The 25,264-nt window shown below is 42.3% G+C and overlaps 2 protein-coding genes across 2 annotated transcripts in view; one reads left to right on the forward strand and one right to left on the reverse strand.

Moving 5' to 3' along the window:
* Positions 1-14,978, forward strand: part of LOC106603654 (galactosylgalactosylxylosylprotein 3-beta-glucuronosyltransferase 1) — a 30,191-nt gene extending 15,213 nt beyond the window's left edge. Inside the window, exons 3-6 of the mRNA XM_014197574.3 lie at positions 8,936-9,078; positions 10,963-11,471; positions 11,810-12,106; positions 12,915-14,978. Coding sequence (XP_014053049.1) covers positions 8,967-9,078; positions 10,963-11,471; positions 11,810-12,106; positions 12,915-13,001 — 1,005 coding nt within the window. The 5' untranslated portion in view covers positions 8,936-8,966 and the 3' untranslated portion in view covers positions 13,002-14,978. The remainder of the gene's footprint in view (positions 1-8,935; positions 9,079-10,962; positions 11,472-11,809; positions 12,107-12,914) is intronic.
* A 330-nt stretch (positions 14,979-15,308) lies between these two features.
* On the reverse strand, positions 15,309-25,264 carry LOC106603653 (beta-galactosidase-1-like protein 2). Its single transcript, XM_014197572.3, has 19 exons — positions 25,068-25,264; positions 24,445-24,630; positions 23,676-23,744; positions 23,022-23,117; positions 22,426-22,534; positions 22,210-22,302; positions 21,928-22,009; positions 21,737-21,801; positions 21,503-21,587; positions 21,036-21,173; positions 20,761-20,841; positions 20,448-20,554; positions 20,065-20,211; positions 19,803-19,874; positions 19,595-19,673; positions 19,404-19,491; positions 19,058-19,169; positions 15,630-15,746; positions 15,309-15,449 (listed from the first exon to the last, which is right to left on the reverse strand). Exons 1-19 carry the CDS (start codon positions 25,157-25,159, stop codon positions 15,363-15,365), a joined length of 1,905 nt encoding a protein of 634 aa, XP_014053047.1. The 5' UTR covers positions 25,160-25,264; the 3' UTR covers positions 15,309-15,362.

The raw sequence follows: 25,264 nt of genomic DNA on the forward strand, positions 1-25,264 counted from the left end.
TGGTGGGGGCTTGGTGTGGTCATGTTGGGCTTGGTGTGGTCATGTTGGGCTTGGTGTGGTCATGTTGGGCTTGGTGTGGTCATGTTGTGCTGGTGGGGGCTTGGTGTGGTCATGTTGGGCTTGGTGTGGTCATGTTGGGCTTGGTGTGGTCATGTTGTGCTGGTGGGGGCTTGGTGTGGTCATGTTGGGCTTGGTGTGGTCATGTTGGGCTTGGTGTGGTCATGTTGTGCTGGTGGGGGCTTGGTGTGGTCATGTTGGGCTTGGTGTGGTCATGTTGGGCTTGGTGTGGTCATGTTGTGCTGGTGGGGGCTTGGTGTGGTCATGTTGGGCTGGTGTGGGCTTGGTATGGTCTAGCCTGTGTTGGGTTTTTGTTCGCAAGCACATGATGGGCTGATGTGGGATTGGTGTGGGCTAACTTTGCCCACTGAATACCCACATGGGGTCAATGGGGTCATGTTGGCTGGGTTTACATTAACATAACTGTTATCATACCATTAACCAGTTGAACACAGTGGTTTGGTGTTAGGATTGCAGGCCAATTCTCTTTCCACAGGTTGGCTATAATATGACATTGTGCTGATACTGTCCTGATGGGTAATGTAGGCAATAATGATGTTGCATTAGGGCTCAGAGCTTTCATAAGGTTTGATTTAAAGTAATGTTTGTGTCTCAGAGGTTTCTATTTTTCCAAGTTATGTAGACAGTGTCTTAAACTGTTGATTTCCAGGATGCTCTGTAATGTCAATTGCCCTCACGATATTAATTATACCTAATTAACAAAGAGACCCCCAACACGACACGCCTAGCTCGAAAATTAGATACCATGTCCCTTTGATCTCCCAGACTAAGGTTTAACCTCTTTAATCAAGGATTAATTACATCTAAAGAGCTGTGATTAACAATCCTATCTGTCTTGATCACACAGCGAAGGTGAGGAGAATGAAAAGAGTGTGGGTGGCTATTTTTTGTGCCTTATTTATCCCTCCTGTTTTGGTCGGAGATAGGTGGTAACTAAAAGAGGAGTGTTTTATTTATGGAATACATATACAGTAGGGCAAAACAAGTATTTAGTCAGCCACCAATTGTGCAAGTTCTCCCACTTAAAAAGATGAGAGAGGCCTGTAATTTTCATCATAGGTACACGTCAACTATGACAGACAAAATGAGAAGAAAAAAAATCCAGAAAATCACATTGTAGGATTTTTTATGAATTTATTTGCAAATTATGGTGGAAAATAAGTATTTGGTCACCTACAAACAAGCAAGATTTCTGGCTCTCACAGACCTGTAACTTCTTCTTTAAGAGGCTCCTCTGTCCTCCACTCGTTACCTGTATTAATGGCACCTGTTTGAACTTGTTATCAGTATAAAAGACACCTGTCCACAACCTCAAACAGTCACACTCCAAACTCCACTATGGCCAAGACCAAAGAGCTGTCAAAGGACATCAGAAACAAAATTGTAGACCTGCACCAGGCTGGGAAGACTGAATCTGCAATAGGTAAGCAGCTTGGTTTGAAGAAATCAACTGTGGGAGCAATTTTTAGGAAATGGAAGACATACAAGACCACTGATAATCTCCCTCGATCTAGGGCTCCACGCAAGATCTCACCCCGTGGGGTCAAAATGATCACAAGAACGGTGAGCAAAAATCCCAGAAGCACACGGGGGGACCTAGTGAATGACCTGCAGAGAGCTGGGACCAAAGTAACAAAGCCTACCATCAGCAAGGGCATTGAAGATGAAACGTGGCTGGGTCTTTCAGCATGACAATGATCCCAAACACATCGCCCGGGCAACGAAGGAGTGGTTTCGTAAGAAGCATTTCAAGGTCCTGGAGTGGCCTAGCCAGTCTCCAGATCTCAACCCCATAGAAAATCTTTGGAGGGAGTTGAAAGTCTGTGTTGCCCAGCGACAGCCCCAAAACATCACTGCTCTAGAGGAGATCTGCATGGAGGAATGGGCCAAAATACCAGCGACAGTGTGTGAAAACCTTGTGAAGACTTACAGAAAACGTTTGACCTGTGTCATTGCCAACAAAGGGTATATAACAAAGTATTGAGAAACTTTTGTTATTGACCAAATACTTATTTTCCAAGATAATTTGCAAATAAATTCATTAAAAATCCTACAATGTGATTTTCAGGATTTTTTTTCTTCTCATTTGGTCTGTCATAGTTGAAGTGTACCTATGATGAAAATTACAGGCAACTCTCATCTTTTTAAGTGGGAGAACTTGAACAATTGGTAGCTGACTAAATACTTTTTTGCCCCACTGTATCCTACCTAGCCGAATAGACAGTCTCTGAGCCCAATACACTATCTCTCTGTTTCCTTTTATATTGATGTGTTTAATTTGAAATGTGTTAATCGTGCTTTTGGGGAGCCAAGAGATCAGCATTTGTGTTTCAGTCATCCTTTCAACCAAAACAGTCAGTTGGTTGGTTGGTTGGTTTGCACGTGAGTAGCGCTGGACAGAATGAGGCAGAATAATTTCCTTAAACCCACAGAAATTATTTTAAGTCAAACATACTTGTGGATTTAAAGGGATCGTTCACCCAAATTACAAATTACTATTGTTTCCTTACATAATATAACCCTTTAATTTGAAACAAACCAGATTATACTACTAGATTGAAGTCAAAGTGTAATACCTTAAGCCGACAGTACTGTAAAGTTTGCTAAAATGAGATCTCCCCGCAGATTTCACATCATGAATCATGATCTAAGAAACACCTGGCATTTCTATGCTTACAGCTCTGTATAATTCCTCATTTTCAGATTTAGGGTTTACTGTCATCCCCATTTATCCTTCCAGCAGCTGCCAATAGTATAAGTAGTCAACTGAAACTAGATCATCTGCACAGAGAGGGAAGTACTAATGCCTTGAACCTGCACAATAACGATTTAAACATCAGATGTCATTCAAAAACCTAGGAATACAACCAAGTTATGCTTTCTCAGATCATTAGCAGTAGGAGCTATTCTTTATATGTAGTGTTCCAGATTGCTTTTTTTATAAGGCAGAAAGAAATGAAAGCTTGCAGCCGTCAACCCATCAACCCGTCAAACCATCCATCTATGAACTGGATAAATCTAGCCCTTTTGAAAAGTGGAGAATCACTGTCACTGATTCTTTAGGTTCAACACTTTATAATTAAGCCATGGTTCAGAAAGACGTGTACTAGCCCACACCAAGCCTACACCAGCCCAACACAAACTAGCCCACAGCAATCCCACATCAGCCCAGCACAGGCTAGCCCAGCAAAGGCACATTGGCCCAATGTTGGCAGCCTACACGGGGACAACATTTGTGCCAATGTGGGCATGTTTTCTGGGAAGCAAAATGATGGGGCTGCCATTGGTCTAAAACAGAAATTCAGGATTGTGGCTTTAATTTTAAAAAATCCATATTCAGAGCTTAGATCATTTGTATTTTAATTCAGTCTGCAATGTAAATGGTTAAAATTACCAAAGGGAAATAAATATATACAGTGCCTTCAAAAAGCATTCAGACCCCTTTACTTTTACCTCATTGTTACGTTAGAGCCTTATTCTCAAATTAATTAAATAGTGTTCTTCTACACACAATATCCCATAATGACGAAGCAAAAACTGCTTTTTAGACATTTTGAAATATCACATTTACATAAGTATTCAGACCCTTTACTCTACTCAGTACTTTATCGAACACCTTTGGACGCGATTACAGCATAGAGTCTTCTTGGGTATGGCGCTACAAGCTTGGCACACCTGTATTTGGGGAGTTTCTCCCATTCTTCTATGCAGATCCTCTCAAGATCTGTCAGGTTGGATGGAAAGCGTTGCTGCACAGCTATTTTCAGGTCTCTCCAGAGATGTTCGATTGGGTTCAAGTCCGGGCTCTGGCTGGGCCATTCAAGGACATTCAGAGATTTGTCCCGAAGCCACTCCTGCATTGTCTTGGCTGTGTGCTTAGGGTAATTGTCCTGTTGAAAGGTGAACCTTCACCCCAGTCTGAGGTCCTGAGCACTCTGGAGTAGGTTGTCATCAAGGATCTCTCTGTACTTTGCTCCGTTCATCTTTGCCTCGATCCGGACTAGTCTCCCAGTCCCTGAAAAACATCCCCACAGCATGATGCTGCCACCACCATGCTTCACCATAGGGAAAGTGCCAGGTTTCCTCCAGACGTGACGCTTGGAATTCAGGCCAAATAGTTTAGTCTTGGTTTCATCAGACCAGAGAATCTTGTTTCTCATAGTCTTAGAATCTTTAGGTGCCTTTTGGCAAACTCCTAGCAGGCTGTCATGTGCCTTTTATTGAGGAGTGGCTTCCATCTGACCACCCTACCATAAAGGCTTGATTAGTGGTGCTGCAGAGACGGTTGTCCTTCTGGAAGGTTCTCCCATGTCCAAAGAGGAACTCTAGAGCTCTGTCAGAGTGACCATCGGGTTCTTGGTCACCTCCCTGACCAAGGCCCTTCTCCCCCAATTGCTCAGTTTAGAAAGAGTTTTGGTGGTTACAAACTTCTTCCATTTAAGAATGATTGAGGCCACTGTGTTCTTGGGGACCTTCAATGCTGTAGACATTTTTTGGTACCCTTCCCCAGATCTGTGCCTCGACACAATCCTGTCTCGGAGCTCTACGGACAGTTCCTTCGACCTCATGGCTTGGTTTTTGCTCTGACATGCACTGTCAACTGTGGGACCTTAAATAGATAAGTGTGTGTGCCTTTCCAAATCATGTCCAATCAATAGATTTTACCACAGGTGGACTTCATTAAAGTTGTAGAAATATCTCAAGGATGTTCAATGGAAACAAGATGCACCTGAGCTCAATTTCAGGTGTCATAGCAAAGGATCTGAATACTTACGTAAATAAAGTATATCTGTTTTTAATTTTTAATACATTTGCAAACATTTCTTAAAAGCTGTTTTTGCTTTGTCATTATGGGGTATTGTGTGTAGATTGCTGAGGATTTCTAAATAACTTAACAGATCTTCATTTTGAAGGGTTTAAACACTGTTTCCCATGCTTGTTTAATGAACCATAAACAATGAATGAACATGCACCTGTGGAACGGTCATTAAGACACTAACATCTTACAGACGGTAGGCAATTGAGGTCACAGTTATGAAAACTTAGGACACTAAAGAGGCCTTTCTACTGACTCTGAAAAACATGCGTGAATGTGCTTTAGGCATGCTGCAAGGAGGCATGAGGACTGCAGATGTGGCCAGGGCAATAAATTGCAATGTGCGTACTGTGAGACGCCTAAGACAGCGCTACAGGGAGACAGGACGGACAGCTGATCGCCCTCGCTGTGGCAGACCATGTGTAACAACACCTGCACAGGATCGGCACATCCGAACATCACACCTGCGGGACAGGTACAGGATGGCAACAACAACTGCCCGAGTTACACCAGGAACGCACAATCCCTCCATCAGTGCTCAGATTGTCTGCAATAGGTTGAGAGAGGCTGGACTGAGGGCTTGTAGGCCTGTTGTAAGGCACGTCCTCACCAGACGTCACTGGCAACAACGTCACCTATGGGCACAAACCCACCGTCGCTGGACCAGACAGTACTGGAAAAAAGTGCTCTTCATTGACAAGTCGCGATTTTATCTCACCAGGGGTGATGGTCAATTCGCATTTATCGTCAAAGGAATGAGCATTACACCGATGCCTGTACTCTGGAGCGGGATCAATTTGGAGGTGGAGGGTCCATCATGGTGTGGGGCGGTATGTCACAGCATCATCGGACTGAGGTTGTTGTCATTGCAGGCAATCTCAACGCTGTGCCTTACAGGGAAGACATCTTCCTCCCTCATGTGGTACCCTTCCTACAGGCTCATCCTGACATGACCCGCCAGCATATAGCCCTTGGTTCACTCCAAACCTGACTGCCCTCGACCAGCACAAAAACATCCTGTGGCGTACTGCACTAGCATCGAGTAGTCCCCACGATATGCAACTTTTCAGGGAAGTCAGGAACCAATACACACACAGTCAGTTAGGAAAGCAAAGGCTAGCTTTTTCATACAGAAATTTGCATCCTGTAGCTCTAACTCCAAAAAGTTTTGGGACACTGTAAAGTCCATGGAGAATAAGAGCACCTCCTCCCAGTTCCCCACTGCACTGAGGCTCGGAAACACTGTCACTACCGATAAATCCACGGTAATCGAGAATATCAATAAGCATTTCTCTACGGCTGGCCATGCTTTCCTCCTGGCTTCCCCAACCCCGGCCAACAGCTCTGCACCCCTGTAGCTACTTGCCTAAACCTCCCCAGCTTCTTCTTCACCCAAATCCTGATAGCAGATGTTCTGAAAGCTCTGCAAAACCTGGACCCGTACAAATCAGCTGGGCTAGACAATCTGGACCCTCTCTTTTTAAGATTATCTGCCGCCATTGTTGCAACCCCTATTACTAGTCTGTTCTACCTCTCTTTCGTATCGTCCGAGATTCCTAAAGATTGGAAAGCTGCCGCGGACATCCCCCTCTTCAAAGGGGGTGGCACTCTAGACCCAAACTGTTACAGACCTATATCCATCCTGCCCTGCCTTTCAAAAGTCTTCGAAAGCCAAGTTAACAAACAGATCACTGACCGTTTCGAATCCCACCGTACCTTCTCTGCTGTGCATTCCAGTTTCCCAGCTGGTCACGGGTGCACCTCAGCCACGTTCAAGGTACTAAACGATATCATAACCGCCATCGATAAAAGACAGTGTTGGCAAGCCGACTTCATCGACCTGGCCAAGGCTTTTGACTCTGTCAATCACCGTATTCTTATCGGCAGACTTAACAGCCTTGGTTTCTCAAATGACTGCCTCGCCTGGTTCACCAACTACTTCTCAGAGAGTTCAGTGTGTCAAATCGGAGGGCCTGTTGTCCGGACCTCTGGCAGTCTCTACGGGGGTGCCACAGGGTTAAATTCTCGTGCTGACTCTTTTCTCTGTAAATAGCAATGATGTTGCTCTTGCTGCTGGTGATTCCTTGATCCACTTCTACACAGATGACACCATTCTGTGTACATCTGGCCCTTCTTTGGACACTGTGTTAACAAACCTCCAAACAAACTTCAGTGCCATACAACACTCCTTCCATGGCCTCCAACTGCTCTTAAAACTAAATGCATGCTTTTCAACCAATTGCTGCCCGCACCCGCCCGCCCGACTAGCATCACTACTCTAGACGGTTCTGACTTAGAATATGTGGACAACTACAAATACCTAGGTGTCTGGCTAGACTGTAAACTCTCCTTCCAGACTCATATTAAGCATCTCTAATCCAAAATTCAATTTAGAATCGGCTTCCTATTTCGCAACAAAGCCTCCTTCACTCACGCTGCCAAACATACCCTCATAAAACTGACTATCCTACCGATCCTCGACTTCAGCGATGTCATTTACAAAATAGCCTCCAACACGCTTTTCATAAAACTGGATGCAGTCTATCACAGTGCCATCTGTTTTGTCACCAAAGCCCCATATACCACCCACCACTGCAACCTGTATGCTCTCATCGACTGGCCCTCGCTACATATTCGTCGCCAGACCCACTGGCTCCAGGTCATCTATAAGTCTTTGCTAGGTAATGCTCCACCTTATCTCAGCGCACCTGTCACCATAACAACACCCACCCATAGCACGCGCTCCAGCAGGTATATCTCACTGGTCATACCCAAAGCCAACACCTACTTTGGCCGCTTTTCCTTCCAGTTCTCTGCTGCCAATGACTGGAACGAATGGCAAAAATCGCTGAAGTTGGAGATTTATATCTCCCTCACTAACTTTAAGCATCAGCTATCTGAGCAGCTCATCGATCGCTGCAGCTGTACACAGCCCATCTGTAAATAGCCCATCCAACTACCTACCTCATCCCCATATTGTTTTTTTATTTACTTTTTTTTGCTCTTTTGCACACCAGTATTTCTACTTGCACATCATCATCTGCACATCTATCACGCCAGTCTTAATTTGCTAAATTGTAATTACTTCACTACTATAGCCCATTTACTGCCTTACCTCATTACGCCATTTGCACACACTGCATATAGATTTTTCTATTGTGTTATTGACTGTACTTTTGTTTATCCCACGTGTAACTCTGTGTTGTTTTTTTGTCACACTGCTTTGCTTTATCTTGGCCAGGTCGCAGTTGTAAATGAGAACTTCTTCTCAACTGGCCTACCTGAGTAAATAAAGGTGAAATAAAAATGTACAAAAATTATTATAAAAAATGACAATGCCACCAGCCATACTGCTCGTTTTGTGCGTGATTTCCTGCAAGACAGGAATGTCAGTGTTCTGCCATGGCCAGTTAAGAGCCCGGATCTCAATCCCATTGAGCACGTCTGGGACCTGTTGGATCGGAGGGTGAGGGCTCACAGAACTTGCAAATCTGGTGCAGTCCATGAGGAGGAGATGCACTGCAGTTCTTAGTATCTGGTGTGGCCACCAGCTGCATTGACTGTTACTTTTGATTTTGACCCCCCCTTTGTTCAGGGACACATTATTCCATTTCTGTTAGTCACATGTCTGTGGAACTTCTTCAGTTTATGTCTCAGTTGTTGAATCTTGTTATGTTCATACAAATATTTACACATTTTAAGTTTACTGAAAATAAACGCAGTTGACAGTGAGAGGACGTTTATTTTTTGCTGAGTTGATATATTCTGATGACAAGTTAAGAGGCTTGCATGGAGTATGAGCACATGAATCATGCAGTTACTGGCAGTTTAACCACGGCTTACAGCCCTACCTCTTAGCCTTAGCAGGTCAATTGGCTAACAATAATCATTGCATGTCAAAACAGAGGAGAACGACATGTTAACATGTCTGTAAGTAGACTGTTAATGTGTTGCCAATATCAAAACGATACTTCCAGAGGGAACTGTAAAAGTGTAAAGGAGACTAGGCACATAACACTCCCCATCTGTTGTGTGTTGCAGGTAATGACGTGGCTTAGGTTTGACCTCGGAGATGCCGAAGAGACGAGACATTCTGGCCATCGTGTTGATCGTGTTGCCTTGGACGCTACTCATCACTGTTTGGCATCAGAGTGCCATCAACCCCTTGCTAGATGCTCGAAAGGGTAAAAGTCGTTCCTGCATTTACCTAGGGGGGTTTCATGGTTAGTCTCTCTAGTAAAGGAAAAAATTGTGCTTATTTTGGGATGCTCCTCTTTGTATAGTACACTTTAGAGACATGATTAAAAATAACAAAGTCTACACATGTCCCTGATTTTACAGCTGAATTTTTGGGCATTTTCCCCCACTTAACATTTTATCAGAATATGCTTAATTCTCTATTGCAAGACTTTTAAGACAATGGGGATATGTTTTTGTTCATAATGATCTCACCATTGTGTGAAGGAAAATTGTAATTTTGTAAGACTGTGGCATGAGGTTGCTATCAATTTGAGCTCTATCAGTACAACATGTATGGTCTGCAGAATTGAATTGCATTATATATACAAAAGCATGTGGACACCCTTTCAAATGAGTGGATTCAGCTATTTCAGCTACACCCGTTGCTGGTAGGTGTATAAAATCGAGCACACAGCCATGCAATCTCCATAGACAAACATTGGCAATAGAATGGCCTTACTGAACAGCCCCACCATGGCACCATCATAGGATGCCACCTTTCCAACAAGTCAGTTCGTCAAATTTCTGCCCTGCTAGAGCTGTCCCGGTCAACTGTAAGTACTGTTATTGTGAAGTGGAAGCATCTAGGAGCGACAACAGCTCAGCCGCGAAGTGGTAGGCCACACAAGCTCACAGAATGGGAGTGCATAAAAATCTGTCCTATTTTACAATACTTGCTACTGAGTTCCAAACTGCCTCTGGAAGCAACGTCAGCACAAGAAATGGGTTTCCATGGCCCGAGCAGCCTCACATAAGACTAGGATCACCATGCGCTATTCCAAGCGTTGGCTAGAGTGGTGTAAACATCGCCGCCATTGGACTCTGGAGCAGTGGAAACACGTTCTCTGGAGTGATGAATCACGCTTCACCATCTGGCAGTCCGACGAACGAATCTGGGTTTGGTGTATGGCAGGAGAACGCTACCTGCCCCAAAGCATAGTGCCAGCTGTAAAGTTTGGTGGAGGGGGAATAATGGCCTGGGGCTGTGTTTGATTGTTCGGGCTAGGCCCCTTAGTTCCAGTGAAGCAAAATATTATCGCTACAGCATACAATGACATTCTAGACAATTTGGTCCTTTCAACTTTGTGGCAACAGTTTGGGGAAGACCCTTTCCTGTTTCAGCATGACAATGCTCCCATGCACAAAACGAGGTCAATACAGAAATGTTTTGTCGAGATCAGTGTGGAAGAACTTGTCTGGCCTGTACAGAGCCCTGACCTCAACTCCATCGACCACCTTTGGGATGAATTGGAATGCCGACTGCGAGGCAGGCCTAATCGCCCACCATCAGTGCCAAACTCACTAATGCGCTTGTGGCTGAATTTGAAGCAAATCCCGCAGCAAATGTTCCAACATCTATTGGAAAGCCTATTGGAAAGAGTGGAGGCTGTTATAGCAGCAAAGGGGGGCGGTAACTCCATATTAATGCCCAGGATTTTGGAATGAAATGTCCGACAAGCAGGTGTCTACATACTTTTGGTCATGTAGTGTATTTCTCTATTTGGATTCACACCTTAAACTGACTCATATTAGTCTGACAACTATTTTATTCCTTTATAAGTTAGTGATGAGTATATTATATTTATCACAAGGAGATTACATGTCTCGCAAAAGAGCATGGCATTAGATTTCAGAATGATACGTTTGTTCAAACCTTTTGAATAAAATTTACTCCATAACATATGGCTAAGTCCAACTGTACAACTATTTGCACAACTAGATGTTGCCTTACTCTCTACGAAGGCCATCTTTCTGGAAACATACAGTTCCTAAACAGTCTATAATTGTTTATTATACCAACAACACCAGCTTTCATTCCCTTCTCCTAGATGACAGACATGAGAGTCTGTCATCCTTCACCCTCAAGAAGCCCTGCTCCTCTGAGAACAACAAGGACATTGTGGAGGTGGTACACACCGAATATGTCTACAGCCGCCCGCCGCCCTGGTCTGATGTCCTCCCCACCCTCCACGTTGTCACCCCAACCTACAGCCGGCCGGTCCAGAAGGCAGAGCTGACACGTTTGGCCAACACCTTCCTCCACGTGCCTAACCTGCACTGGATCCTGGTGGAGGACTCCCAGCGACGAACCCCGCTGGTCACCAGGCTTCTCCGGGAAACAAGCCTGAACTACACTCACCTCAACGTGGAGACACCCAGGAACTATAAGCTGCGTGGGGACACGAGGGACCCCAGGATACCCCGGGGAACCATGCAGAGGAACCTGGCCCTGCGCTGGCTCCGAGAGACCTTCAGCTCCAACATTAGACACAGCCAGCCAGGTATCGTCTACTTTGCAGATGATGACAACACCTACAGTCTGGAGCTGTTTGAGGAGGTGAGTGGAACAGGGAGAGATGTTGTGCAGTACAGAGTTGTTTCCTCTTGAGTTACCAAAATAGGCTACATTTTTGGCTTCAGTGCACACTAACTGTGTAATGACATAAAGAACATGAATCCTTACAGTATTCCATTAGGTAAATGCACAGCCTAAAAACATAGGCATCACTTGACACCTGCCTATTTGTGCATGATAAAATAAATTAATATAATATACTGGAAATCAATACTTATTGATCACATAGTAATCCTTCTCCAACCAATGGCTCAACCATATAATTACATATAGAATACAAATCTCTATGGGAACAAACCTCTCTCCTTCTTCTTGTGTAGATGCGTTCAACGAGGAAGGTGTCGGTGTGGCCTGTAGCCTTTGTGGGCGGCCTGCGCTACGAGTCCCCTAAGGTCAACACCCTGGGCAAGGTGTATGGATGGAAGACTGTGTTTGACCCCCACCGACCCTTTGCCATAGACATGGCTGGGTTTGCGGTGAACCTCCGCCTCATTCTCTTTAAACCTCAGGCCTACTTCAAGCTGCGGGGAGTCAAGGGAGGATACCAGGAGAGCAGCTTACTGCGGGAGCTGGTCACCCTCAATGACCTGGAGCCCAAGGCTGCTAATTGCACTAAGGTGAGGATCTGATAGTTGTTCTGTGTGGCTCAGTTGATAGAGCAGGGTGCTTGCAACACTATGGTTGTGGGTTTGATTCCACCCATAAGAAAATATATCCACTCACTACTGTAAGTTTCTCTGGATAAAAGTGTCTGCTAAATGGCATATACTATTATTATATTAAAGAGGTGTGTTGTGACTGTTGACCATTACAAGACAAGTAGACAATTATATCGGTTACAGCTGATATTACACTGACATTATTATCTTGTTGTGGTGACTTCATTTCAACTAGTTTGGTGCGCTGAGAATGTTGTCATAACAAATAATGACATGTGTAGTGGTATGCACAGGAAGTCACTGAAGCAAACTTGTCTTTTAGTTGTTCTTTTCCACTAAATGGAGGAGAATACTGCTCTTACTGTATGGATTTCAATAGGCTTTCAGTTGCTAAGGCCTTTAATCCTCACATTTTTTTTACATTTTGCCTCATGAAATGTACTTCCGATCAAATGCTTTAGAAAATGCATGTTGTTTCATAAACCCATGTGTTTTAGACCCCTAGACCCCACCTGTGTTCACACACTCACATACGCACGCACACAGTTCCGCACTCCATATACCTTCAGCAAATGTTGACCATGTTTGAATATCAGGGCGAATCTAGCAAGTGAATCATACTTCCGCTCTCTACAACAATACAAACATCTTCAAAAACAAGATAAAAAAAGGTGCTCAAAGATTTGTGGAATCTTTGAACAGGTACAAACATGCTTTCAGCTGTACCTTTTACACCCTTTTAACTTTAACCCCCCCCCACCACCAGGTACTTGTATGGCACACTAGGACAGAGAAGCCTGTTCTGGTGAATGAGGGAAAGAAAGGATTTACCGACTCCAACGTGGAGATATGAAACTTCTTCCAACACAGGTAATAAGAAAGCTTTAAAGTGACTGGGATTATGTAGAATTAAACATTTCTGTACCTTTCCCAAAGTTCCCAGGTTTTTCAAACGGAATTTTGCAACCTTATGTCTGAGGGCCAACCTGTCTATCTGAGCCTCTGTGAGCTTATTATTATTATTATATTAAAGCATTTAATATTATTTTATTATTCATAGAGTAAAGCTTTGCCGAATCTGTCTGAATTTGTATAACAGGGATATTATGATTTCATAAAATAAAAACTTGACAGGTGATCCATACTAAAAAGCTATTTTTATGGTTTAATGTCTATGAACCCCCTTTCAAAACCATTTGCCTAAACAATTCTCTCCATGTTTGGTATTAATGAGAATGTAACAATGAAATAATTTCTTAATTATGTATTTTCTTTATCTCCTAAGCCCATACACTTTATACCATTGAGTTGTTACAGGGAATAAATATGACTGACTGTCATTCCAAACGGACTGACAAAAGACAAGATCCAGGCAGGCAGGATTGGAGTTTAATATGTATTTACAGTAATAGTACTGTAAAGGGAGTCAGACAGCCACCTTGTCTACTACAAGCAGCACATAGCCACGTATCAATACAGGCGTAGAATATCAAAGCATAGCTTCAAAGATGATGATACTGTATCTAGCTAAGCGTTTTACTGATGCATCGATGGAAGCTGTACACGAGGAGCTAGCCAGTCGCCAGAGTGCAGCTTAAGACAAAAGACTGTCGGTGGTTCAGACTACTGTCGGTGGTTCATTACAGTGGCCAATAAGAAGCATTCTCAACCCAGCCGACACAAACCAACTGTCCGATCAACATCCTCAAAACTAGGTACTGGACCAAACCGGACCAATCAGGGGACCTGAATGGCCCTTGTTTGCTGGTGATTGGGCTCCCTTTGTTGTGGAGCGGACTGTTCTTGTGGTGTGGAGCAGAGCTGGATAAAGGGGTCCTTGTCTGACTCGAGTCAGCATTGACTGACACAGACTGATCTGGAGAGGACATGAACCCTTCCCACGTTCCACTGTAAAACACTGAGCTATTCAGACAGCTCCACTCCCTCAAATCACTAATTAGGACACGTCTCACACACACAAACACGTCTCATACACATACACAGATAGGCGTGCACAGTGTACACACATACAAATGCATGTGCACAGACACACACATACACACACACACACAGACATGCACACACATATACGAGCGGGTGCGCATGCGTGACGCACATGCACACAGACTTTTGGTTGTTTGTTTTTTGTCCATTTGCACATGTTTTACTGATCACATAACACTACTGATTGCATCAGCACTTTAAGATCAGGCTCTGCTGCCTATGTTAATTTTGGTGTGAAATGCTGTTTCACCTCCAACAGAAAATAGGTGAGGACGTTGCCAATGAAATCGTTTTATAAAAAATAAAAAAATGTTACAACGCTAGTCAATGCGATATTATTATTTCACAACACATACTACAGTTAGAGGATACGTGCCAGTAATAGTCTTCCCTTGATACAGTATGTCATTTTCTGCCCAGTCTGGACCGGTCTGGACCCCAAACGCCACTTATGGACTTATTTATCACTTATTTGATTTGATATTCAAAGGTAAACAGAAGGAATACTTCTGCATTGTAAACTGCCACTGTAATATTCATATGTAAATACGATCATAAAAATGCACTTAGTATGTCAGCATCTCTTTGCTTTCCTTGTTTGACGTGGTTTATTATTCTTGTTGATATTGTAATTTCTGTTCAAAATCATAGCATTGGTTTAATTTTGTATTAATTAATCCTATACAGTCCTGGTCTCAGGGAAGAGACATTATTGAAGTGCAAAGCACATACAGCACACAAACTCATATTTGCCAATTTGATGCATGATGAATACTAAAATAAAACTGCTGAAGCTCTTGTAGCCTATCAATCAGTGGTCAAATGATACAGGTATAACATTTTGTTTGGAAGCAAGAGTCACCAGAATGCTATCATTAACATGACATGCCATTTGTTATAACCAAAATACTTGTCATCATGACACATTCAGACGTTGATGACTTGTTTAGCCAACACAATGATTCCAGTTGAAAATAGCTTTGTTTTTAGGCTGTGGTATTTTGCTCTCGTTACTAGATTCAATAAAAATCCAGTTTGGATAACATTTACGTCAATAAAATGATGAACAATATTCTGCTCAAGATCGATAAGTTGAGTTATCCCCATACAATGTACAGCATTTTGGGTCCCAGAGAAAAAAAAAAATGAAAAGAAATAAGATCCATCCATTATTATTGTTTATTAAAAGTACAGTAGCTTGGGAATGCAGTTACTGAATGTCCACAGCCATGCCCAGATCAGGAGTCTCTTCAAACGTGATTTTATAATCAGCTTCCTGCTCTTCAAACACAATGACCTGCATGATGATGATGAAAATTAAGATGATGAAGAAACACATGAGGGTAACTGAACGAGACTGTAAGTAAACACAACTTTGTGAACCTAAGACTAAGAACCTAAGAGCATGTATGATCTCTTTTAATGTCTTATTATCTTATCATAATGTTGCTGACTAAGCGCTTGTAGTGAGTCCTACCTGGTTTACTCCACTGTTGAGAAAAGGTCCTGGGAGGTAGAGTGTTTGCTGGGGGCCGATATACCAGTGGCGCCCCAGGTTCAAACCATTGATGAAGACTACCCCTTTGCCCCAGCCCTGCAAAGATTATCATAGGCATTACAAAATTATCAACATCATAACTTTACTGTCATCCCCTTTAGTTTACGCCTCATAAATAATTAATGTGCTTGCCGAAAGCCACCTCAAACATACTACTTCAATACCATAAATACTACCAAGACAAGCAAGCACACACATTTTTTTCAGGGGATTTTCTAGTTCATTCTTAGAAAATGTATCTATTTACAATTCACTTAGGAGGAATTCAGACTTGAGTTACAGGCACATCAATGGGACTTTATTCCCTTTTTATGCACTTTTATCTTTATGCGTATTTTGACCTTGAACTTGAGTGTGAGGAAACGCATGTAACAGCCAGCTATTGGTTTGTGGTGGAGATCATAGAAATGTATGGCGGAGGTGAGTCTACAGATACGCCGTATTCTGACCATGATTTAATACCCTCATAATTTCACCACCTTTACGCATGCGGAAACCATGAAGAAGGCCGAGCACCGGTTGGTTCCAAGTGGAAAAACATCTGCTATAGAAATAACACCATTCTCCATGCGCTATAATGCAGAAATTGATAAGAGCTAGGTAATTGAGTTTGGAGAAGGGGATTGTAATTACAAATAGCAATTTTTTTAGATGATATTTACTTATTATCGCTGGAGACAAATGTGAAACCATCCGCCAAAGTCGGTCCCTCTCCTTGTTTGGGCGGTGTTCGGCGGTCGACGTCACCGAACTTCTAGCCATCACTGATCCATTTTTCATTTTCCATGGGTATTGTCTTGTCTTGCATCACACCTGGTTTCAATCCCATCAATTACATGTTGTGTATTTAACCCTCTGTTTCCCCCTCATGTCCTTGTCGGTGATTGTATGTTATATGCAAGTTATGTTCTGGTGTGCGACGGGTTTTGTACCCATTTTTTTATTTTGTATATTTTGGTTTTCGGAGTTTTGTGAGCACTTATTAAACGACTCCGTTTATACCAAGTTCGTTCTCCTGCGCCTGACTTCCCTGCCACCAGCACACACTCATTACACATATCAACATATGTACAGTGCATTCAGAAAGTATTCAGACCCCTTGAATTTTTCAACATTTTGTTGCGTTACAGCCTTATTCTAAAATTGATTAAATTGTTTTTCCCCCCTCATTAGTCTACAAAGATAAAACTGTTTAAAAATATATATATATATATGGAAAATGACATTTATATACAATACCAATCAAAAGTTTGGACACACCTACTCATTCCAGGGGTTTTCTTTATTTTTTACTATTTTATAAGTTGTAGAATAATAGTGAAGACATCAAAACTATGAAATAACACATATGGAATCATGTAGAAACCAAAAAAGTGTTAAACAAATTAAAATATATTTTATATTCTTCAAAGTAGCCACCTTTTACCTTGACAGCTTTGCACACTCTTGGCATTCTCTCAACCAGCTTTACCTGGAATGCTTTCCAAAAAGTCTTTAAGGAGTTTCCACATATGCTGATCACTTGTTGGCTGCTTTTCCTTCACTCTGCAGTCCAACTCATCCCAAACCATGTTAATTGGGTTGAGGTCAGGTGATTGTGGAGACCAATTCTTTTGATGCAGCACTCCATCACTCTCCATGGTCAAATATCCCTTACACAGCCTGGAGGTGTGTTTTGGGCATTGTCCTGAAGAAAAACAAATAATAGTCCCACTAAGAGCAAACCAGATGGGATAGCATATCGCTGCAGAATGCTGTGGTAGCCATACTGGTGAAGTGTGCCTTGAATTCTAAATAAATCACTGACAGTGTCACCAGCAAAGCCCCCACACCATCACACCTCCTCCTCCATGGTTCACGATGGGAACCACACATGTGGAGATCATCCGTTCACCTACTCTGCGTCTCACAAAGACATGGCGGTTGGGACCAAAAATCTCAAATTTGGACGAATCATACCAAAGGACAGATTTCCACCAGTCTAATGTCCATTGCTCTTGTTTCTTGGCCCAAGCAAGTCTCTTATTATTATTGGCGTCCTTTAGTAGTTGTATCTTTGCAGCAATTCGACCATGAAGGCCTGATTCACGCAGTCTCTGAACAGTTGATGTTGAGATGTGTCTGTTACTTGAACTCTGTGAAGCATTTATTTGGGCTGGGGTTACTCTAATGAACTTATCCTCTGCAGCAGAGGTAACTCCGGGTCTTTCTTTCCTGTAGCGGTCCTCATGAGAGACAGTTTCATCATAGGGCTTGATGGTTTTTGCGACTGCACTTGAAGAAACTGTCAAAGTTCTTGAAATGTTCCTGATCTTCATGTCTTAAAGTAATGATGGACTGTTGTTTCTCTGTGCTTATTTGAGCTGTTCTTGCCATAATATGGACTTGGTCTTTTACCAAATAGGGCTATCTTCTGTATTCCACCACTACCTTGTCACAACACAACTGATTGGCTCAAATGCATTAAGAAAGAAAAAGATATTCCACAAATTCATTTTGAACAAGGCACACCTGTTAATTGAATTGCATTCCAGATGACTACCTCATGAAGCTGGTTGAGTGAATGCCAAGAATGTGCGAAGCTGTCATCAAGGCAAAGGGTGGCTACTTTGAAGAATCTCAAATATAAAATAGATTTTTTTTTGGTTACTACATGATTCCATATGTGTTATTTCATAGTTTTGATGTCTTCACTATTTTTCTACAATGTCTAAAATAGTAAAATAAAGAAAACCCCTGGAATGAGTAGGTGTGTCCAAACTTTTGACTGGTACTGTAAGTATTTAGACCCATTACTCAGTACTTTGTTGAAGCACCTATGGCAGCGATTACAGCCTCGAGTCTTCTTGGGTATGACGCTACAAGCTTGGCACACCCGTATTTGGGGAGTTTCTACCATTCTTCTCTGCAGATCCTTTCAAGCTCTGAATATGCATATGTTTAGATGGCTTTCTTTCATTGATCCCTAATATTCTGAAAACCGTTATCTCAATATATTATATTGAGTCTAGAAAAAAAAGTATAATTAATGGTACACCGTATTTAAAGGGATGCTTTAGATAAATGTACTGAAAACTCCATTGAATGAAAACTCCATGAGGAAATCTACTTGCCAGCAAGTGGGAGGTTTTCCAGCGGTTTAATTAAATCTATTCAGTCTGCATAAGGGAGACACTCCCAAAGAGCTCATTGCGCATTTCCTAAGTCTGAATCAGGCCCTTAATCACTAGACTTCCCTGCTCCACTTCCACGATAACAAACATACAATAGCATCAGAGAGAAGCACGCACACCATAGCAAGTGTCACAGCCAAAGTATCACAGTATAATATGACTGTATTTACTCACTGGTAGCTTGACGAAGGTGTCACTTGGATAGCCGTAGGTAAACATTCTTCCCAGGAAGAATCCAGGGAAACTGGGAACGTGTGGAAGGGACATCCAAGGTGCCTGGTTGAGGCTGAAATAGATATTACTCAAGGTATAGTCACAAATATATTAACGCCACACTGTTTAATATGTACATGCATACCATCAAAGAGTGGGCCACCAACAGAAATGTGTTCCATGAAATGTTCACATGCAAACATTGGTGTGCTTGATTGGTATCTGTAGTGCTCAAGCTCATAAAAAATACTTTTTATGAGCTTGATTGTTTACAAGTACTACAAGTTGAAAATTAAAATATACCAACCTATCAATAAAACTGGTTTTCATATCCAGACTGTATATCGTGAAGTCCCTCAAAGGGGTGTTGTTCAATAGAATGTCACCTACGAGACCTAAAATACAACACAGAAAATAAAAAGGCATCAAAGCTGAAAATAAGGACATTGTTACCAGTTTCTGCTACAGTAGAATAATATAGGCAAAATAGGTGTGCACCTTTGCGCTGTTTATCTAGAGCTTTCCCATAGTGAACTCGTCCACAGTTCTCAACCAGTAAGCTCAATGTCCGTTTCTCCTGTAGTTAGAATATTAAATTGTTATTTGGCTCCATACTTTTTGTTGTTGACAATTATGAAAGCTTGAAAAGCTTGTAGGTACTATTTGGAAGTAGCTTCCAGTAGGCCTCGTGTTCATCTTGCAGTACCTTTCCATCAGGCACCGCTAGCTCCAGATTCTGATGCTTGAAAATGCCAATGTAGTGTCTGTCCACAAACACCTAAAAACAAACTTCACATCTGTCAAACAAATGCCTTCAAATGTGACTGTATTGTCCCAGCTTCTTTATCATAAGAGAATCATAAGAGATTTCCACATTAACAGGGCCATTTTAATAACAAAAAATGTGATAGAACTGTGTCATAAACTCTATATTTTAACAAGACATCGTGTCTATAGGATAGACCCACCAGGGCTCTGTCCCGTACATTGTCTCCAGACTTGAGGGAGCCTCCGCTGGTTATAATGGTCTCATAGAGGGTATAGCCATAGGACTGGCCATTCCCACTGTTCACTGGGAGATTCTCCATGTTGACTGGGGTTGGTGATTTAAATGGCTAGAGAGACATAAAGAGCCACACACACTGTCGTGAAGCGTAAGTTTGGTGTAGATCTGACCCATGCATACACATACACACACATACAGTACATACACACATACGCACATATGCACACAGAGCCACAAACAGACGCACACACACACACACACACACAGACCGACCTACACATGGACCAGCGCCCACACCCACGCACACACACAAACACACACACACACACATATGCACACGCATACCTCCTCAGCGAAGCTCAAGGCATCCCACAGAGAGAGGTGCTGGTACATGATGGCTGGCTCATACGTCTCCTTCCAACGCAGGGCTGGCATATCAGGGAGCTTCTCACCTCCGACACACAAGGACAAGGGAGTCATCAGACAAGGTCAAACACACTCTCCCTTACACTCTTCCAGACTCAGATTACAGTAAAACTAACCCTGGATTTAAACACATTTTCAATGGGGATTCTCTACTGGTCCGGGAAACCAGCCCTTAAAGTTGACAAAAGTCGGGCTATTTAATTATTATTTTTACGTTTAGTGATCTACTTACTGTGGTACTGACTGAATAGATCCCTGAGAAGGTGATACTTTGGCGTGTATTCTCCCGATTCGGACAGAGGTGCATCATAATCTGGATCACAGAAATCATCAGTCGGGACAGGGAAGATCTCTTATGACATGTTGGTCCACACTGCCACTCACTGGTGGCAATGTGTAATACAAGATAATACAATACTAAATTGTGAGAGGAAACTTCAAAACACATTGCCACTAGTGTAAATTGGAATGCTGCTAAAACCTGGAATAAATATCTAGATAAGATACCATAGCTTGTGATTAGTGCCTTGTAGATTGGGTTGGTCAGTGCTCCACTCATGAAGCCAAAGTTAGTCCCTCCGTGGAACATGTACAGGTTGATGGACATGCCGCGTCTCAGAATCTCCCGTACAGCAGAAACCATATCTGACGAACAAAGAGATCATTCATGTTCATCGCAGATATCAAACAATTTAATAACTGACATTTTGGAGAAGCATGTTAATGTGGAAATGACAGGCACAAGAATATGTTCATGAACAGCAACTTCAGAAAAACTCCACAGTCTGAAAAACTACAGAATAAGCTAAAGGAATATTAGTCATTTCACTGATTGCTACTTTTAAATCATTGCGGAATCCTGCATATACTGGAAAGATGAAGGGAAACACATGGAAAGAGGTTCAGGACAGGGAGAAATGGAGGGACCACGACAAAGCCTAAGTAAGTAAGTAAGCTTAAAAATACAACCCTACCCTCTTGTGCGAGGACATGGTGGAGGTCTCCCCATGCATCAAACCAGCCGGTCCAGTACTCCATCACCATCATGGGGCTATTGGGCTGCCATGCATAAATACACAGTCTTGTGTCATTTTAAAGCATGGCCAATGTATAAATACTTTGCTGATCTTCCTAGTAACCTTTGTTAAGCATTTGTTGAAAATGTTCTAATATGAAGATGAGGAGCAAGTGGAGTGGATGGGACGTACCTGAATAGCATTCAAATACTTGATGTCCCCCTGATTTAGTTTCTGTAAATTCACTGTTCTGATTACTATAAGATAGGTTGGAATGAAAGGAATATACTGTAAAATGACAGCAGAAATTTGATCAGTGAATGTGGACACAAGGACAGTGTAAAACAAGGACTCTGTGAGTCTACTGTAATGATAAACTGTACCTCCCGTCACACCCCCTTCCTTTAATCCCTCATGGTTATCTGACGTCAGTAAGAGCTCATTGATTCCTCTGGACTGTAGAGCCTATGAAGAAACACAGTAGTGAGTACCAATACTGGACATGACCCCAAAATTATAAAACCTCATTGGATAATGCCATACATACCGTAATTACATTGTTTGTCCATTTGTGTGTGTGTGTGTGTGTGTGTGTGTGTGTGTGTGTGTGTGTGTGTGTGTGTGTGTGTGTGTGTGTGTATATTTGTGTGTGTGTGTGTGTTTACCTCCTTGATGAAAGGCATGTAAGTATTATCCATTGCAAATGATCCATATTCATTTTCCAACTGTACAGCAATGATTGGCCCTCCTTTCTTGAACTGAAAAAACAAAAAATACATTTTCAAATGATATAGGACAATTATACCGCTAATATATTCTATCAGCTATAGCTTTAGTTTGGCTACAGCCAGGTTCTATTCGAATAGGAACCAAGTAATGACCTGTAGAGGAACCACTTTTGGAATGAGCTTGTCAAAGAACGTATTGACTGCCTCAGCAAATCCTGGGTGAGTAGTCCTCAACCTCATACTCCCGTCACGAAGAAGCCAACTTAACCGAGGGAAGAAGAGAGTGTGGAAAAGTATTATTAGAACTGCCAGGGAGAAAGAGAATTGGGGGTGTTGTAGTCAGTGAAACTCACTGTTCATGAACTGTTGAGTCATATTCCCAGGAGGACAGAAAGCTAGAAGACAACCAATCCACTCCTCCCTGGGGTATAGCATAAGTTGTTTACCCTGGTCCCCATGGTCGCATATTACAATCAAAATGGTACCTTGTACCATTTTGTGCAAAACACATTTACACGCTCCGACTTCCTTATTACATTTACTGAGGAATGTTGCCTCAGAAATGTCGTGACTCTTAAGAGTAGACAATTCAACAGTAAAGTAGTGTATGGCAGAGTCTCCTATTCAAAATGGATGGCTCCGTTGGCCTCAATTCCACCAAACTCCAAATGCGGTGGTTTAAAAATGGAAGGTCAGACAGACAGATAGACAGGCAAACATACAAATAGATAGACAGACAGCTGACTGACCTCGGCAACCCTCCTAGGTCGAGCTCAGAGCAAATGTACGGCCCTGGACGCAGGATCACCCAGAGTCCTACCTCAGCAGCCAAGTTAATGTAGGCTCTGGGAAAACAAGACACGATGAAGAGTTATAATCAGTCAGGTACGCCAGTTACTTCACCTCAACACCAGTGGCAAAAACAGGGACATCACTCCGAACCAAAGATTGTCAGTTCTTTTCAGATATAAAAATAAGTCCACTTCTGAACTGAGGTCTGATTTTGGAGTGTAAGTTTCACTTGAGCGTCAGATTTGCAAATATTCTGTGAATCATAGACGTATCTAATTGGTGTGAACCCAAGTCCCCTAGAAACATGGGAATCATGTGACCTGACCGCAGTGCCATTAATTGCACAGCAAGCGCTGTTGTTGTGGAGATGCATTGGATGTTGTCAGGATAGTGCATCTGCTACTCACTCCCATGAGCATGGCAGCTCGAGTAATAACGACACCTGATGCCAAAAGATGTAGAATGAAATTGCCAATACATTTCAGTCGTTTGAGTATTAATGCCAGGAGGATAAATAAGATGAAAGGCAATTGTTTGTGTTTGTATAGAGCAATGGAAAGCTGCAAACGTTCAACTGTAAATGGTGAAGAGGAGGAATAGGGAGTCCTTACTCTAAATCCAACTCTGTTTGAAAGTGGAAAACCCCTCTCTCTGGCTGATGTAAGCTCCAAGGTACATATCTGCAAGATAAACAGAATGCTCCTCATTATCGCCCAACAAATGACCAGGGTCATGAACTATTACAACACACACGCACGCACGCGCACACACACACACACACACACACACACACACACACACACACACACATACACATACTCACACACACACGCATACTGATGCTACACACACACACACTCACACAAACACTTTCACACTCAGCACATATACTGCAGTTACTGTCTATTATCTATCCTGTTGCCTAGTCACTTTACCCCTACCTACTGTATATATTCATAGCTACATAAACAACCTTGTACCCCTGCACGTCGACTCGGTACTGGTACTCCCTGTATACAGCCAAATGTTTTTTTACTCATTATTGTTATTCGTTATTCAATTCCTTGGTTTACTATTTCAAATGTATTTATTTTTATCTTTAATTCTGCATTGTTTGAAAAGGACCCGTAAATAAGCATTCCACTCTTAGTCTACACATGTTGTTTACAAAGCGTGTGACAAATACAATTTTATTTTATTTTATTAGTAAGTATTGTACTGTAGGCTTAAGTTACGACCAAATTGGAACCCTATTTAGTATAGTGCACTACTAGGACCCATAGGACCCATAGGACTCTGGTCAAAAGTAGTGTCTATGAATAGCATGCCATTTCAGATGGTCAAAGGTAGTGATTGCCTTAGTGATTGTATGCTACCTACGTAGTGAGGGTGTTGATGCCACAAGCCTTCATTTTCATCAGGCGGTCCCTCCAGTAGGCTCTAGGGACCCGGAAGTAGTGGACGGATCCCCCCAGAATACGGAATGTTTCTCCCTCCAAGGTGAACTGGGACGAGTTGGCACTCAAACCTACTCTCCTGCTCATTCTCCTGCCACCGGGCGCAGTACTAGGCAAGAATTGTCCGTGACACATTGATTTGAGTCAATAAACATTGAACAATACAGGTCACACAAGTAGCACTCCTTTCTAGGCTACTCCAATTCATAGCCTTGTGCTTGGAGATTTTTTTATTTAAATAAGACCCCAAGTTTGCTGAAATTCCAGATGGGACATAGTCCTCCAATCTTACAAATAGATAATATGGATAAAATAAGGTATTTTTGTGTTATCCACTATCAAGAAATGATATGCATGAAACCACACACAGTTGTATTCATCCTTTTTACATACTGGATAGAAAAGGGGAACTGTGCGAGAGTCCAATACTTCAGAGTAGGGCTAATCATTGAAGTGAAGACAAAACATTTCTTTCAGTCTATCAATTCATGCTCATAAAACATGCCGTAGAATGAATAATAAGTAAAATATTATTATCTTACTTACCCCAGGTACCGGTACATGATGAACCCAACAATGCTCAAACAGAGAAGTGCATAACGTCTTTTGTGGGCTTTCCTTATTCTTAGAACAACCATCTGTTAATAGTAAATATATATGTTAATCTGTTATCTGTTGATAGACAGTACTTACTTTATAGAAATGAAACTCTTTCCAATGACAAACACATCTAATCTGCTCGG

The sequence above is a fragment of the Salmo salar genome, chromosome 04, assembly GCF_965601325.2.
Source record: "Salmo salar chromosome 04, fSalSal1, whole genome shotgun sequence".
NCBI classification, from domain to species: Eukaryota; Metazoa; Chordata; class Actinopteri; order Salmoniformes; family Salmonidae; genus Salmo; species Salmo salar.

Bases quoted from the DNA above. Each gene is read 5' to 3' on its own strand.
- LOC106603653 (XM_014197572.3), bottom strand. From the start codon at position 25,159: ATGGTTGTTCTAAGAATAAGGAAAGCCCACAAAAGACGTTATGCACTT. The intron at 24,631-25,067 runs GTAAGTAAGATA...ATTCTTGCCTAG, and splicing joins ATCATGTACCGGTACCTGGG to TACTGCGCCCGGTGGCAGGA. The intron at 23,745-24,444 runs GTAGGTAGCATA...TTTATCTTGCAG, and splicing joins GGCATCAACACCCTCACTAC to ATATGTACCTTGGAGCTTAC.